Raw genomic sequence first — 16,858 nt, 5'->3', positions numbered from 1 at the left:
ACCAACTGGAATTACCCAAGAGCTCAGTCTCGGTCATCTCGGCGATTTGCTCCTATGACGTCCATACCCAATAAAAAATTTTTTTTTCAAAACAGGTGGTAAGTTCCCTGGCCGGTGCGAAGGAGACCGGCCAGCGATGACAGTCACGGCCCTGCCCACGGGGACACCCAGCCTAAGATCACCCCTCAATGCCTAGCTCCCAGCGGCACTGTGGACATCCTCCCGCTCTGGGTTTCCATGACACTCCCGCCCCATTCTCCTAGCTCCTTCCTTCCTGTGCCCCTCCAGCACCAAAAGTCTCATTTATCCTGTGGATATATATAGAGTGGCCACACTTACCAAGTACTGGGCTAAACGTGTCCCAAAAGGTGGGTGCTCCCTAGAGTCCATATTTAGCTCATTGTGCATTTTCTCATTTCCATTTGCACTTAAAAAATTTTAAAACCTCCATGTAGGCTGGAAATGCCAAAAGAGTCTGTAGCCCAAGTCTTGGCCTCACACCCTGCGCCCCCAGGTCAGGATACGCACCTGCCCCCAGGCCAGGGACATCTGAAGGTCCCACAGACCCCTCCGAGTGCTCAGGGTCAGCAGGGAGTCCACCATCTCCCCTCACCAACTGGCCCCTCCTGCAGGCCTCTTTATCTGCCTGAAGAGCACCCCCACCCACCCAGGGCCCACCCCCAGCCGGGAACCGGGTCCCTCCTGTCTCTTGAATGGAAAGGGGGTGACTGAGGGAACCGCAGTGCCTCAGCCTCAGCCCACAAGAGGACCCCCTAACTCCAGCTGCTTTTCAGGGGCCAATGTGTGGGAGACGCAGGATGAGACCTCAGGAGCGTGGGTTCCTTACGATGTCCGTCCACCCGGCCCTAGCAAACCTTGGGGGGGCTGTGGGGAGGGAGGGATGGAGCAACAGATCCAGGGGTGCAGGCAATGGATAGATTTCCCAGTGTGGCTGGAACAGGCTGCGTACCGGGATACAAACTGCCTTGTCAACAGGCCCATTTCACGCCTCCCGGCCTGTTTTCCTGTTTCCTCTGCACACAATGCCCTTCCCTCCTTCCCTCCCAACCCCCACCCCCCAACCCCTCCTCCCCCGAGGACGTCTCCTCCTCCGGGAAGCTCCCCGGGACGCCCCCGGGTGTTGCCCGCCGCGCTCTGCACGTGGAGCCGTGTCTAACACTGTTTACGTGTCTGTCCAGGGGTCTCCCCACCTGGGCTGATGGCCCTTGGAGAGCAGGACCCTGGTGGCCAATCCCGGGGCGACGGTGGGAGAGGAAGGATGGCGGTTGGGGGGGGGGGCTGGACCGAAGTGAGGCGCAGTCAGTCCAGCGGGTGCATCGCGAGGCGCGCGCGCGGGGAGCCCCGGGTGGGCCCAGGACACGGCCCCCCCACCCGCCGACGCCCGCGCGCGGGCACCGCACTCTCAAGCTCTCCCCCCGGCGCCGGGAGGGAGAGGCAGGCGCGGGGCCTCGGGATGCCCGCACCGCCCGCGCCCCCCTCCCGCGGCCGCCACCCCGCGCGCCCCCCGCGGACCCTCCGAATTCCAGCGGCTCCGGCCGGAGCGCGGGCGGGGGGATGGGGAGGAGCGAGCCGGCCGGTCTCTCCACCCCCGCGCGCTCTTAGGCGGGAAGACGCGGAGCCCAGGACAGGCGCCCAAAGGCCGCGGCGCCTCGGGACCGGCTCCCCGCCGCCCCCGCCCGCCCCGCTCTGCGCCCCCACCTGGCTGGCTTTGTGGAACTGCTTCTTCAGCCCCGCCACCGACATCGCGGCTGCGCGCGGCCGGCCGGGGCTGGGGGTCTCTGGGCTGGGCCGGGCCGCGGGGCCGCGATGCGCAGGGCGAGCGGGCGCCGGCGCCGGGCCCGCCTCCCACGGCCACGGCCACGGCCACGGCCACCGCCAGGGCCTCGGCCGCTGTCACACCCGCACACACGCGCGCACGCAGCGGGCAGCACCGCGCGCCGAGCCCCCGCGCAGCCCATTGGCGGAGCCGCGGCGTATGCAAATGAGGCCGCTGGGGCCGCCCACGCTACATTGTTGCGCGGAGACCCCGGGGACCCCCAGCGGCGCGGAAGGCCGTCCGGGGAAGCCGGGCGTGGGGGTCCCGCGGGCAGGGCGCGAGCCACACCGCGCGTCGGGCTGCGCGCAGCTGAGCGCACCTGGCTGGCCCCCGAGGGCCGTGGGTGCGAGACGGGCCCCCCTCTCCGTTTCTGGGGCCTGTGCGTAACCTGCTCTCACTCGCGGGCAACAGCGCCGCCCTGCGGCGCAACTGGGTAGGTGTATGTTTTAAGGACAGGCTCCGAGGTGCGCCGAGGCCCCGGCCGGAGAGAAAGCAGGACCTGCCGTAGGTGGACCAGGCCTATGGGCCGGCTGGACTGTTTGCTGTCGCCACGCGGCGCTCTGGGTACAATCTGTCCAAACGACTTTGGTCCTCAGGGAGCCCGAGTTAGTGGGTAATTGTCGGGTAAATACGGCGCTCGCCTCCCTAGACGGCCGAGCGCACGGTTACCTGCACTAAGAGCAACCGTCTCCAAGGAGCCGTGAACGGCGCGCTCGGTCCCCCGGAGAATTCACCAGACGAGAGACCCAGCTCCCTCGGTGTGTCGCCTACAGTGTCATTCTGCACAGGGGCCAAAAGTCTCCACGGCCGAGGCCGAGGCCCCGCCAGGGGGGCCTGGAGCATCCCGGCTGATCCTGCGGTCAGATGAGCGTCTGCGCTTCCTCTGACCTCCAAAGGCCCCGAGGGCTCCCAAGGCCCACAACCCACTCAGGCCTCCCCCCCACCCACGTCCAAGAGTAGTTTAAATAGCACAGGTTTGAAGAAACTTCCCCATAAACCAGCCCGACTCTGTGTCCTTCGCGAAGGGGGTGATTTAAAAAAAAAAAAAACACAACTTTTTGGCATTTCTTCACGGTTGGTAGTATATTTATTTTGTTGACTTATCTCTTCGTTGGGTCAAGTGTAAATTTGTACATCACGCTCTCATAATTTTTCAGACTTCATAATATTTCGTAGGCACTTTTCTCCTGTGTAAAAGTAGTTGTGATTTTTTTAAATGTTTATTATTATTATTATTATTATTGATTTCAGAGAGAGGAAGGGAGAGGGAGAGAAACATGGATGATGAGAGTCATTGATGGGCTGCCTCCTGCTCGCCCCCTGCTGGGGATTGAGGAGCCTGCAACCCCGGGCGTGTGCCCTGACCGGGAATCGAACCGCAATCTCCTGGTTCATAGGTCAATGCTTAATCCCTGAGTCACACTGGCTGGACCATAATTATGATTTTTAAAAATGATCTAAAAACAGCAACACAATGCTCCATAAGGTTTACAGGGGGGCTCTTTAATCTCTTCATTTCAATGCGTGGTTTATTTTTATTTTTTTAATCATCGACACATATGAAACTATAAACTTAGCTCCCAAGTACGATTTTGGTTTCACACTCATTTTCGTTACGTAAATGTGGTTCTGATTCTGATCCAAATTTATTTGGGACATATTTTTTAAACATCTTTTCTCGGTGGTTTCATTTCCTTTCACTGTATACTACATCCTAGACTTGCGGTACTGTGCTCGAATAACGCGTCTTGAAATTTCTTTTCTTTTTTGCAGGACGATCGTCTTTATTAACTTGGGGGAAAGCCAGCCCGCTATCACCCTCTAGACCATCCAGACCCTGCTCCCCCACCCATACCTCCCCACCTCACACACACCACACCCAGAGGCTGCCCTAAAAAGTCTTAATGTGTTGACAGTTCTTAATTTTTGAAATAACATGCTGAATGCTAAAACTATTTTTTAATACTTAGACACAGGTCCTTTGTAATACTAACTCTTATCACACTTGCAGCTACCAGTTGTTTTTAATCCTAGCCCAAGGATTTTTTTTTTTTTCCATTGCTTTTCAGAGAGAGTGGAGGGGAGAGAGAAAAAGAGAAACCCATCCATTGGCTACCTCCCAAAAGGGTGGGGCTCTGGCCCACTGTGTAGCACCTGTGCGGCGTGCCAAGTATTTAGGTAAACCAGACCTAGAAGGATTCTCTCCCTACGTTTCATATCCCCACACACTCGGCTGCAGCAGAAGGTCAAGAGCATGAAGACTGAATGTCTTTCCTTGTGACTCCGCCGGCCTTTTGTAATTTGTACATCTGGGAAAGGTGTGTGCCCATCGATGAGGTAACACAGCAGACACGATCAGTCCCAGATGCTGAACGTGGCAATCTGCCTTGAACTTGGCAGGATCACCACTAGGGACTAATGTATAGATTTTCCTTCACTTATTGTTTTCGCAAGAAGCTGATGGCGAAAAAAAAAAAAAAATGGATTGATCGGTTCAAGGAAAGGCCAGAGAAATTCTTTCATTTTAAAATGCAAAGAGAGAGAAAAAAACCTGAAATGTTTTAATGTATTTCTTAAAAAAAAAAAAAAAAATTGTATATGTTTTCACTGGTTTCAGAGAGTTGAGGGAGGGAGAGGGAGAGACAAAAACATCCATGATGAGAGAGAGTTGTGTATTTTCTTGCATTTTATTTATTTTAATTTTTTATTTTTAATTGTCATCTGAGGATATTTTTTTCATTGCTTTTCAGAGAGAGTGGAAGAGGGAGAGAGAGAGAAAGGAACATCAATGTGCGAGGACACATTGATTGGTATGTGCCTTTGGCAGGAATTGAACCCAGGACCCTTCAGTCCACAGGCTGATGCTCTAACCACTGAGCCAAACCAGCTAGGGCTATTTTCATGCATTTTAAAACAAAGATTGGGTGAAGGCAAAAATAATTCACAGGAGAATTAATGCACATGCATTACCCACAATACACAAGGCACAGCGGTTACCTACAGCACAGGGCCCCATTTTTTTTGGACTCTATAAATAGAATTCTGGGTGATGCTGTAATTGTATCTGGCCTTGGTTAATTAGATATGTGCCATTTTTATTTTTCACGTATACCCCCAAGGGTTTATTTTTTTACTTTTAATAGAAGGATGCTGGAAGTTTCCACTGGGGACAAGACCTTAGCGCGCGTGGGGCGGCTTCTGTAGGCGGATGCTGCCACCGTGTGGTGGAGCCGAGGAATGGCAAAGGTAAAGCCCTGGGAACCCACGAGCCTCACAGGGGTCGGTTATTTTCAATCCATTTACGTACATTTCAAAAGATTTTTATTTTTTTTATTTTTAATTTTTAAATATATCGTTATTGATTTCAGAGAGAGGAAGGGAGAGGGAGAGAGAGATAGAAACATTAATGATGAGAGAGTCATGGATCCGCTGCCCAGCCCACAGCCCGGGCATGTGCCCTGACCGGGAATCGAACCGTGATCTCCTGGATCCTAGCCCTGAGCCATGATGGTGGAAATTTCTGTATGTGTGCTTTCCAGCACCAGTACCCACTAGCCAACTGGAGCTATCGATCACTGGATCACTTAAAAGGTGTCAACTACGCATTTTAATTTTACCTCATATTTTCATGTATAAAATGTAAAAAGCCACACGTGGCTGGTGGCTACAGTGTCGGGAAGCACAGCCCTAGGAAGCAAGAGATTATTCTGAGACCTACCATACAACCCAGCAATCCCTCCCTCTCCTGGGTATATACCCCAAAAAACTCAAAAACACATATTTGCATATATGCACCCCTGTGTTCACTGCAGCATGACTCACGCTGGCCAAGACATGGAAACAACCAAAGTGCCCTGTGGTAGAGGCCTGGATAGAGAAGGGGTGGGACATGTACACCGCGGAATACTACTCAGCCCTGACAAAGGACGAAATCCTGCAGTTTGCAACAACATGGATGGACCTCGAGAGCATTGTGCTGAGTGAAATAAAAAGCTAAGACCCATGTGATGTCACTCATGTGGGACATAAAACTGACACTCGTGGACACAAACAGCAGTGTGGTGGCTGCCAGAGCGAAGGGGGTGGGAGGTGAAGGGGGCTTCATATATGGTGACAGGAGAAGACACAACTTTAGGTGGTGGGCACACAGAGCAATATACAGATCTTCCAACATAGAAACCCACACCTGAACGGTATACGTTCATATTAACCATTGTCACCCCAATAAATTTAATTTTTTTAAAAAGAGATTATTCTGCTGTGTGTACCGCAATGGCGGCTCCCAGTCCCAGAAGAGCACCTGGAGTCTCAGAGCTGCTCAGTAAACACAAATATTAATTTAATGAAAGAATAAATGACTACAAAGAGGGCAGCTGAGGACCGAGGTTAGCAAGAAGTTGGGGTGGTGATGAGGGGGAAAAGAAGGGTTGTGGTAAAAGAAGACGGAGATAAAGGGCCAAGGAGACATGAGGGGTGATTGGTCATCCTGCAAACCCCAGGCAAGGGGAGGATGGCCCTACTAGTACTAGTTCCGAGGGATGGTGCGAATTAGTAGTCAGAGGCCAGGAATCGGGCCTGGACAGCCAGCAAAGGCAGGGGGAGGGGAAACAGGCCCGTCTGGGCAGAATATTATGCCAGGCGAAATACACAGATCGGAGAAAGACAGATCTCACACGCTCTCACATGGACACAGACGACAGGGCAAGGCCTGGGGCAGGGTGGGAGGTGGGTGGAAGGGAGCAAAGCGGGGGGGGGGGGGCAAGGGGGATGTCTGTAACACTCCCAACAATAAAATAAATTTTTAAAAAATAGAAATCTCCCACTTGTCCCGCACGGGTTGTATTTTATAGTTGACTCATTGCTGTTAAGATTGTGGCCCCAAGATGGCAACAAAGACCGCAAAATGAAACAGCAGCCTGTAAAATAAAGCGCTGTCCACCGCGGGAGTCCACAGCTCCCTACAGCGGCATTTCCCAGCCTTGAAAGCTGGACGCAGAGCCCCTGGGAAGCCGGTTAGAACGCAGGTCCCGATTCCCTGGGTCTGCAGGAGGCCCCCCAGGCCCGCGATCCTGTGTTTCTCAGACGCTCCCAGGTGCTGCTGGGGCTGCTGGCCCAGCGACCACACTGAGCAGCAGGGCTGGGCGTGACCGTCCCTCAGACACCCAGGACGCAGCTTTTTTATCTGTGTCAATAGTGCACACGCACACCCCGCGGCCCCTGTGTTTCATGAATGGGCCCAGATGGAAGACGGCCGAGTCCCAGAGGCGTCCTTCCCTTGGCCATGGGGACGTCACTTTCTCTCCTCTGCTCGTAAACCTCAGAAGCTAATCTTGCCCTTGGCTGGCGTGGCTCAGAGGCTGAGCATCGACCTAGGATCCAGGCGATGGAAGTTCAACTGCCAGTCAGGGGACGTGCCCGGGTTTCGGGGCTCGACCCCGAGCAGGGGGCATGCAGGAGGTACCTGATCAATGACTCGTTATTGATGTTTCTCTCCCTCTCCTTTCCTCTCTCTGAAATCAATAAAAACATATTTAAAAAGAAAAAAAAAAGCTAATCTTACTTGTGACCCCCTTGGACCAGCTTCTGGAAGACGAAGCTTGTCCAGCCCATCTCTGTACACACACAGACACACACACACACACACACACACAGACACACACACCACTGGAGGCATAAATGAATGACCTAAGATCTCCCCCGTGGGTCTACGGAGCAGGTGTGGGTTGACTTTAAAGTTCCTTTGGTTTTAGGCAAATCTGATCTGAGCTGTCAGAAATGAGGAAGCCGGGTCGCCGCAGGAGGGGCCGTCCTCATGACTGGAAGGGGTCACGGCGAGGCTTGCGGGGGCTGCTGATGTTCTATTTCTCAGCTGGGGCGAGGGCAGGGCACGTGAAAGGGATCGCTTTGCGAAAAATACACAAACTGTACCTTTAAGGTGTGTGCGATTTTTAAATTTTTACGTATTGATTTGAGAGGGAGAGGGGAAAGGAGAGAGAGAGAAACATCGATTTGTTGCTCTGTTACTGATGCATCACTGGCTGATTCTGACCGGGGATCGAACCCACCACCGTTGCGTATGGGGATGACACTCCAACCAACTGAGCTACCGGCCACGGCAAAATACGTGCCATTTTCTAGATGGGCAAAGAAACCACGTGACATTCGGGAGTCAGCAATTTTAAAAACAGGGATTAAATCATAACTTAGATCGATGACGATGAACGAATGCCCTGAACTTTCTCTTGTTTGCAGATCGGTGACTTCCGTTTAAAAAAAAAAACACAAAAAACATCACCAATCGCCTCATCCTGCCCCCACCTCCCACCCCCACGCAACACATTTAAGGCTAAAACTTCAAAAACCGGCCTGTCTTCTCTCTGTTTTCCATTCTGCTCTCGCCCTCCCCCCAACGCTGACACTTGTTGGATGACCTCACCTGATTTTTATACAGAAAATTGAGTCCATGTGGTGTTAGCTCCCCGCAGCCCCCTTGTCTCTCCTCGAACAGACCCTGGGAACCCACGTTTCCCTCCTCCCATCCCTCCCTCTGGTTGTGAGGAAATGGAGCCCCGACTCCTCTTGGCCTCTGCAGCTAACTCTCCCCACTCTGACCCTGACACAGGCCCCCAGCAGGGGGGCACCCCTCCCCACAGGCAGCAAATGCCGGATGTGTCCCCGCCACCACCAGAGCCCACCGACTTCCAAGGTCTTCAATTTCAGGAAAACAACTTGAGCGTCTTCGAGGACACTGGTCAGATTCTCCCCTGAGATCTTTTCCGAGTTCACCTTTTACATGATCTCCGTCTCAACGCTTCGTCTGTCATGTCAGGTGGTTAGAGCGCCAGCTCAGGACGCCAAGGCTGAGGGTTGGACCCCGGTCAGGGCACATACAACAAGCAACCACTGACTCATCGGTAAGCAGAGCAACAAACCCATGTTTCTTCTCTCTCTCGCTCTCAAATCAATCAATAAGGAAATAAAAATAAAAGTGGGTTTTATAGGACTTGATGCACCAGAGAGAATTTTTAAGCAAATCCCGGCACATGGAAGGTTTCGGCACCATTAGCGAGGCCTTGGATGGAAAAAGGCAGGATGGGGGGGGGAAAGGGGAGCACCTGTAAAACTTTCAACAATAAAGATAAATGTTATTTAAAAAAGAAAAGGGGCAGTGGTGCCCGGCAGGCGTGACTGAGCGGTTGAGCATCAACCTATGAACCAGGAGATCACGGTTCAATTCCCGGTCAGGGCACAGGCCGGGGTTGCAGGCTCCTCGATCCCCAGCAGGAGGCGCACAGGAGGCAGCCGGTCAATGACTCTCTCTCATCATTGATATTTCTCTCTCTCTCTCTCCCCCTTTCTCTCTCTTTAAAATGAATAAAAACATATTTTAAAAGATTTTTTTAAGAAAGAAAGAGAAGAGGCAGGACCTATAACATAACTGTGTTAAACTCCATTACACTTTGTTTTTATTGCCATAAAAATAAATAAAGGATCAGGACATCGCAAAATGCTAATTAATACACCCGACGTCCTTGGCTTGAGTGGAAGAGAGATTTTGTGTGCGTGTGGTTTCCATCTCCTCCATTCTCTCCCTAGAGCCTGCGCCTCCCAAGGCTAAGATCACTGAAGAGAGGGTTCCTCATACAAGCCGAGTCTGGGAGGAAGGCAAACAGTCCTCAGGACAAAACACAGAGGATGTGCCAACGGCGCGAGGTATGTGATATACGGCGGGCGGGCCACCTGGAGACCAGATGACCGTCCTGGCCTCCTCCCATCCCACCTGCAGGATCTGAGGCTCCCTCCGCCCTGCCTCCGGCACTGGGCCTGGGCGAAACAGAGACGCCTACTCCACAGGCCCTGCCTACAGGCTGGCGATGCGCACCCAAGGTCATGGCCAAGGGCAGCCATGTCAGGGACAAGATGAAGGTTAAAAGGGCCGGGGCAGGAGGTGGGGTGTGTGTGTGCTGGGTGGTGGGGAAGCGTTTCCAAAGGGAACTCCTGCTCATGCCCCAGGCAGGAGTGTTTCGCTCAGACTGAGGACAAGCGTGGGAGAGGCACCGAGCAGACGTGTCAATACGACTGTTGAGCGAGGATGCCCTAAAATTGCCCGCCCGTGGGGGTGAGTTGGCTGGACTGGTTCCCACCACCCCTTTTTACCGCAAACGATCGATTCTATGGCTTGGACGTAAAGTTAAGGGTTGACTGAAGGAGGCTTTCGACTAAACAAGGCCCAGTCTGCAGCCCCCGATGCCAGGAAAGTGCTTCGCCAGGGGCAGGTGAGCTGTACAAACCAGAGGTGATTTGACAAGTCGGCCAGGCCCAGCAGCCCGTCCAGTCAATGCCGGGAGCTCTAATGCGCTTAAAAGCCCAGGAGCGAGCCCGGGCTGGGGAGTAATGGCCTCAGCACCCCAGGGACTTCCCGAGTCTGATTTCTAGGCCCCATGGCCACGGCGTTCCGTCTCCATCGGGATAATTAAGGCGCGGAGGAGACAGGATCTGACAGAGGAGCTCGCCCCAGCCTCGGGCTAGATTTATGGGGAAGAAAGTTGCCAAGAGGGTGAATTAGCCGTCAGCAGGGCTTCCCCCAGGATGAAGAGGCCTCAGGGGGCTTGCAGACTGAGAGACTGAAAATGACTATAGATGGGCACTGGGCAGAGAGCCCGGGGGGTCTGGGGGGTTGGAGCAAGGGCTCCCCTGTTTACTAACCGCGGGGTCCCGGTGGGCTTCACCGTTCAAATTCTTAATTCCTTCATCTGTAAAAAATATCACTGATAGTGCCCATCCCCAAACATCCGGGGGGCTGTCGTGAAAATGGAACGCAGCCGTGTTTATTAACATGCAGCTCATTTTCAACATTTATAACAGTCTGCAGAAATGAATAATTTTTTTATTTTTTGCCAACACCTGTTTTCAAACTGATACCAGTTCTGGTCCAGGCCCTGCTGATAACTCAAAGCAATGGAGCCGCAATCACCGAGAATCATTTCGTGTGGTATCTGTGCGCCCACCATCCGTTGACTGTTGCCAGCTTTGTACCGTAAGCTTTATCTTTTATGTGTCCCCATTAAAAAAAAGGTCTGGTGGCCCTTTAGGACACATTTTCTATGTTCAAAGCTTAGTCTGGCTTCCCGCATTATTTCAAATCAGTTAAACCTGGAAAGCAGTGAAAAGGAAGTTATCAGCTGTTAACATGTGTATACATTTTGGGGGGGACACCCTATATTTTGTAACTACTACACTTGATTACCAGTCTATTGACTCCCAATTCAAGGCTTTTGTAAAAACAGAACAAAACAAAACAAAAAAAACACCTGGGTGAGCGGCCCTCCTGGCTTTCCGCTGCCCCCTCTGTCTGCCAAGTGCGATGCCACATTGATCCCTCCTTTCGCGGCTCCATTATCCATTCACATCTCCAGCTGAGATGTTTGCTCGGATCGCGTCTGCTTGTGCCTAATGGTCTCAGGAACGTAAAAGCTTCCTGCCGGAGGGATTTCCCAGTATCGACCGTAGTCTTCTAGGAAACATACGTCGCTTTTGCACGAGAATGGCTGGGTCTCCCGCTTGTCCCGGAGCTCCGGGCATCTCATCTTGTCTGAGGACAGAATAACTGAGCGCTGAGGGTTTGTGTTCATTCGTTTGCAGCTTTAACGCCACGTCGAGGGGGGCCAGGCAGTCCCTCGGGACGCTGCCAGGCGCAGAGGCTGCAGAGGGCAGTGGGCTTGTGGGTGGAGAACTGTCCTGTCTGAATCCTCTCTCTTGAATTTCTTGGTTTTCTCGTCTTTTTTTATATGTTTTTATTGATTTTAGAGAGAGGAGAAGGGAGAGGGAGAGAGAGAAACATCAATGATGAGAGTCATCGATCGGCTGCCTCCTGCTCGCCTCCCCGCTGGGGATCGAGGAGCCCGCAACCCGGGCATGTGCCCTGACTGGGAACCGAACCAGTGACCTCCTGGTTCATAGGTCAGCACTCAACCACTGAGCCACGCCGGCTGGGCAGGTTTCCATGTTTTAAATCACCGGGGGACTTCATTTCAGGCATGTTTTGTGGACCTCGCTGTGTTTGGGAATCTCCTTTACCTTGTGTGCTATGTGAGCAAATGCTGTTTTTCTCTTCTTGGGATTATTTTATAATCTGGAAACGCTTCCACGGGGTAGAAGCTGGTGCCCTCGGTGTTGCTTAGAGAGGAAAACAGAATATACGCTTAGCAGCTACTTTGCTGGTAATCCTGGGTGAATCGAGCAGAGGCCTCCCCATCTTTCCATTTTTTCTACCGAAGCTCCACGATGGGTTCTGTTGGTTGGATCTCAGTTTCTCTCAGATACATCTGCTTTCTCCAGCTCCACCGGGGTTCTTCCCCTAAACTCCATCAACAGCCTCCTCCCTGCACCCCCTTTCCCCTGCCTCTACCCCTAATCTAGTCTCCACACGGGAGCAAAGTGTGCCCTTCAAACTATAAGCCTGCGCCTGGCCAGCGTGGCTCAGTGGTTGTGTCGACCTAGGGTCCAGGAGGTCGCGGTTCGATTCCCCATCAGGGCACATGCCTGGGCTGCAGGCTCCTATCGAGGAGTGTGTGGGAGGCAGCCGATCCATGACTCTCATCATTGATGTTTCTTCTCTCTCTCCCTCTCCCTTCCTCTCTCTGAAATCAATTTTAAAAAATTAAAAATAAAAACAAAGACAAGCCTGTCTCCACCAATAACCTCCCCACTTCCTCAAGATCTCGGGGGTGGGGAGCAGGGCACCCAGACAGCCACATGGGGCAGGGCCCTTCCTGGGCCCCTTGCATCGGCCTTAAGCTGGGGAGGAGGCAATGGGTGGATGTGTCAGGCATCTCAGGCATAAAAGGGCTGTTCCCAGGTAATGGGTCCACCCGGCCCACCATCTGCTCCCCTTCCCAGCACCTCGAGAGCACGTCCATCAACACAGCCCTTTTGTTGAACACCTGATTCCCCTTTTGAAAGAAAACAGCCCTGCAGAATTGTCAGGAAAATAATACCAACTTATTTTTGTCCTACTGTAGACATGCACCTGGAGATACGATTTTTAAAAATTAAAAATGTGCTGGCAAGTAGCATATTGGCCTGACTCTCTCTCAACGTTGATGTTTCTCTCTTTCTCCCTCTCCCTTCCTCTCTCTGAAATCAATAAAAACATTTAAAAAATAAAAATTAAAACATGAGAACCGATGGCCCGAGAACTTCTACATGGATTTGTAAGAGGTGATGTCAGGACTTTTGCCCGCCGGCTGCTCTTCAAAGCTGCTGGCTACGACGTCTTCTGCCCCATGAAAAATGTGGGGTTTTATTTTAAAATTAGACCCCAGGGTTCATTTAGAGATTATGCCGAGTGCACGTTCCAAATCCACTCACTGCCTCTGACCTGCAGGAACACATCTGCTCTGCTCGCCCCACCCGGCTCCTGACGGTGGCACACGTCTGATCCCCGTGATTAAAGGGAAGGGGTGGGCAGGATGTCACGGACAGTCTATCAAAGGAGACCGGGCACCCGTCTTCACGCCCCAGGACAAAAGGAGTGGTCCGGGCGGGCATAGCAGAGTAGACGCTTCGGGGGGCCGGGTCGGGGCCGGGGTGGGGGAATGAGTCATGATTTGGCGGTGCTTGTTAGCGGCGGTTTTGGTAATAATCACGCAGGGGCCGGCAGCATCCAGCCAAGCGAAGCCATTTCCCCAACGTCCATCTGTCACAAGCGCAGGATTGCAACCCAGCTGCAGAACTGGCGAGGCAAGGGGATCCCACCACATTTGGCAATCATTTCCCGAACTGGGGTGTGCCCGAGGTTCGGTCGGCAGGTCCAGGTTGAGAGCTCGCCTTACCTTTAATCAGAGCATGATGGAAACCTTTTGTTTCCGAAACAGCAAGGCAGCCCAAGAACACCATTTCCTTTACTTATTTATTTTCCATTGCTTCTTTTTAGAGAGAGTGTGGGGGGGCAGGGTGGGGAGAGAGATAAACATAGATGTGAGAGAGACACATCAATTGGTTGCCTTCAACACGCACCCCAACTGGGGCCGGGGATCGAGCCTGCAACCCAGGTACATGCCCTTGTCCAAAATCAGACCTGGAACCCTTCCGTCCTCAGGGCTGATGCTCTAACTACTGAGCCAAACCAGCCAGGGCTCATTTTCCCTTTTTTTAAAGGAAGATAAAAATAAAAATGTACATTGTTTTCTGTATCTGCACCAACCCAGAGCCTTTCTCAAGATCACCAAGAATCTACCTCCACACAGATTCGGCCTTGACACCTGTCTGTCACCTCCACCTGCCCACAGTCTCCCCCCCACAAGATGGTAAGTCACCAAAACATAGACTTGCAAAGGAGCCCAAAGACAGTGGTGTGAACCAGCCCCTCTCGAGGTTTCTGTGCGATTCCTGCCCTGTCTCCACCTGGCGACCCTGACGGACAAGAGCTGTGGCTCGTTCCTTCTCTTTCGACGCTACGCAGGGTCCTGTCTCATCCCCTCTCCTGCAGCCACTGTGCCCAGAGCAGTGGCCGCCTCTAGTGCCAGCGGGGCACCAGTCTCTGCTGTAGGAACAGCGAGGGCCTGTGAAATCTGCTGAGGCCGGACCAAGTGGCAAGGGACGGAAGGGTCTTTCTGCACCTTCAGTGCCCTTGCGTGACCCTGTAATGCGATTGGTTAACTGGACTGCAGGGCAGAGAGGGTGTGAGTCTGGACTCTCTGTAACTAACGTGCACAGTGGTCGGAGACATCGTGTCCTGAGCACCTGCAGTCGTGGGGCTGCAGAGGCCTGGAGGGTGCAGAGTCCTGGGTAAGGGGCAGCTATGGGTGAAACTGCACCTGCCCCGGGAATTAGCTTCCCTTCGGGGCGCCATGCCGGAGCTCAGAACACGGGGCAGAGCCCCGGGCTTCCTGGTCGGGCCCCCAGTCCCTCCCGAGCAAGGGGCTGCGGGACGGCAGTGGGCACTGGGCCTGTGTCCGAGACGTCTGCACCTGCGTTTGGTTAGAGGAGTTGATTTAGCACCACAAAGCCTTAAATGGAGAAAATACTCTCAAGATGTACCCTACAGGTGGGGAGGGGTGGGGGGGACAAGGGGGAAGAGCAGTCGATAAATAATGCTCCTTTTTTTCTCTCCCCCAAATATGGAACCAATTGATAAATGTAAGACACGTGAAGCAGATGGGAGGCTGTCTCCTAACGCCCACCCCCCACCCCAAGCCTGTGCCATCCACTCTCGCAGAACTGTGCTCCTTCCCTTTGGAGCATTTATTGGGATGCAGTTCCCTGTTCATTGGTGTGACGCTTTGGTGCATTTCTGTCCATTCCCAACAGACAGACAGACTGTCATCATCAGTAGGTTGGGGGCTGCGTTCGGTTTCCCCTCTGGCTCTCTCCCCGGCATGGTGGCCCTAGCACATATAAGGAGCTCAGATGTTTGTGGGACACTTGGATGAGTGATTTTAGGGCCATGCCAGAGAACAAAGGTTAAAACCAAGGTTGTCCACTCTCCTCATCTGTTAAGACACGGCAAGACTGAAAAGGAATGGAGAACTTGGACTCTCAAGGTGCTTCCAGGAGCCGAAAATTAATGAGAAAAAGCTGGACACACCAGGTAGAAAATGCCCAATGTCTGGTACATATTAAGCTTTCAATTTAAAAAAAAAAAAATGAGATAGGCAACTTACATAAGAAATGAAAATAGTGAAAAGATGTTTTGCTTACTGTTACTAAAAACAAAGAAATGGGAATTTAAACAATTAAACATGATCTCTTTCTATTTTCAGACTGACAACAATTTTAAGTCTGGCCGGTGTGGCTCAGCAGTTGAGCATCCACCTATGAACCAGGGGATCGCGGTTCGATTCCTGGTCAGGGCACAGGCCCGGGTTGCAGGCTCCTCGATCCCCAACAGGGGGCATTCAGGAGGCAGCCGATCAATGACTCTCATCATGGATGTTTCTCTCTCCCTCTCCCTTCCTCTCTCTGGGAATCAATTTTTTTAAAAAAAAGATTTAAAAAATAATAATAATGCAGAAGAACATTATGTGAAAAAATTCATGACACCCCTTTAAGTGGGCAAATGACAAAGCTGTACATATACCATACCCTGTGCAGAGCTGTGGCCTCTGGGGTCAGCCTGAGTCGTTTTATTTCCCTTTTGTGGTTTCTCTATATTGTCTGCAATTTCTGCATAAAGAATCACTGGTTTGTCAGCAGAATGCACATGGTGAAATGTCATTTCATTCAGAAGTAAATGTTTCAGTTCGCTGGGATCTCTCCTGCCTGTCAATACAGAGGGGCCCATTATCAATCTTCCCGGACCCCTGAAAGCCTCCCCAACATTTTTGAGGAGGGGGGGGGTGTCACAGGGGTTCACCCTCCTTCAGGTCTGCTGCTGCGGAACCACATGAGGGCGCCTGTGATACCAAGACCAAGGGGACCTGCCTGGGGCGCCGTCTCCTGGGACTCAAAGAGCAAGCCCTGCTGGGGCCCAGGGTGCCCCATGTCCTCACACGCTGAGCTCATGCAGAGTGAGGAGAAGCGCCCCTCTCCTATGCTGGTGACGTTGACTCTTGGGCCCCATTGTCCCCAGAATCCCTACACTCCTCACCCACCCACCCACCCTAAAAACCACTCCCCACTCTTGCCTTAAGCCCTTCTCTTAATGAACCTCACACAGGAGTCCTGATCCTTCCCATCACAACCGGCTGTTCCTGAGACCATGACACCTTCCTCTCTCCCGCCTGCCACCCCCACACACGCACAGATGCACACAGACAGATGCACACAGACACAGATGCACACAGAGATGCACACAGAGATGCACACAGACACAGATGCACACAGAGATGCACACAGAGATGCACACAGATACCAATGCACACAGAGATGCATGCACAGATGCACACAGACAGATGCACACAGAGATGCACACAGACACACGCACATATACATGCATACACATGCACATACACACATACACATGCACACACACATGCACACACAGGCACACATATTGGCTCAGGACCCCTCCCTCTTCCC

The 16,858-nt window shown here is 52.6% G+C and overlaps 1 protein-coding gene across 2 annotated transcripts in view; it reads right to left on the bottom strand.

Moving 5' to 3' along the window:
- The window catches only part of SH3GL3 (SH3 domain containing GRB2 like 3, endophilin A3), a 103,170-nt gene that overhangs the window by 21,149 nt on the left and 65,163 nt on the right, over window positions 1–16,858 (bottom strand). Inside the window, exon 1 of one of the 2 annotated variants that reach the window (XM_081124716.1) lies at window positions 1,720–1,929. The exons of the other annotated variant lie outside the window; for it this stretch is intronic. Within the exon in view, the coding sequence (XP_080980842.1) occupies window positions 1,720–1,764 (45 nt within the window). The 5' untranslated portion in view covers window positions 1,765–1,929. Of the gene's footprint in view, window positions 1–1,719; window positions 1,930–16,858 lie in introns of those variants that run through there. 2 annotated transcript variants of the gene reach the window in all.

This window comes from Miniopterus schreibersii, assembly GCF_964146895.1.
Source record: "Miniopterus schreibersii genome assembly, chromosome: 22".
Lineage (NCBI taxonomy): Eukaryota > Metazoa > Chordata > Mammalia > Chiroptera > Miniopteridae > Miniopterus > Miniopterus schreibersii.
Note: the sequence above shows the minus strand (reverse complement) of the source record. Positions and strands in the feature narration are given on the sequence as shown.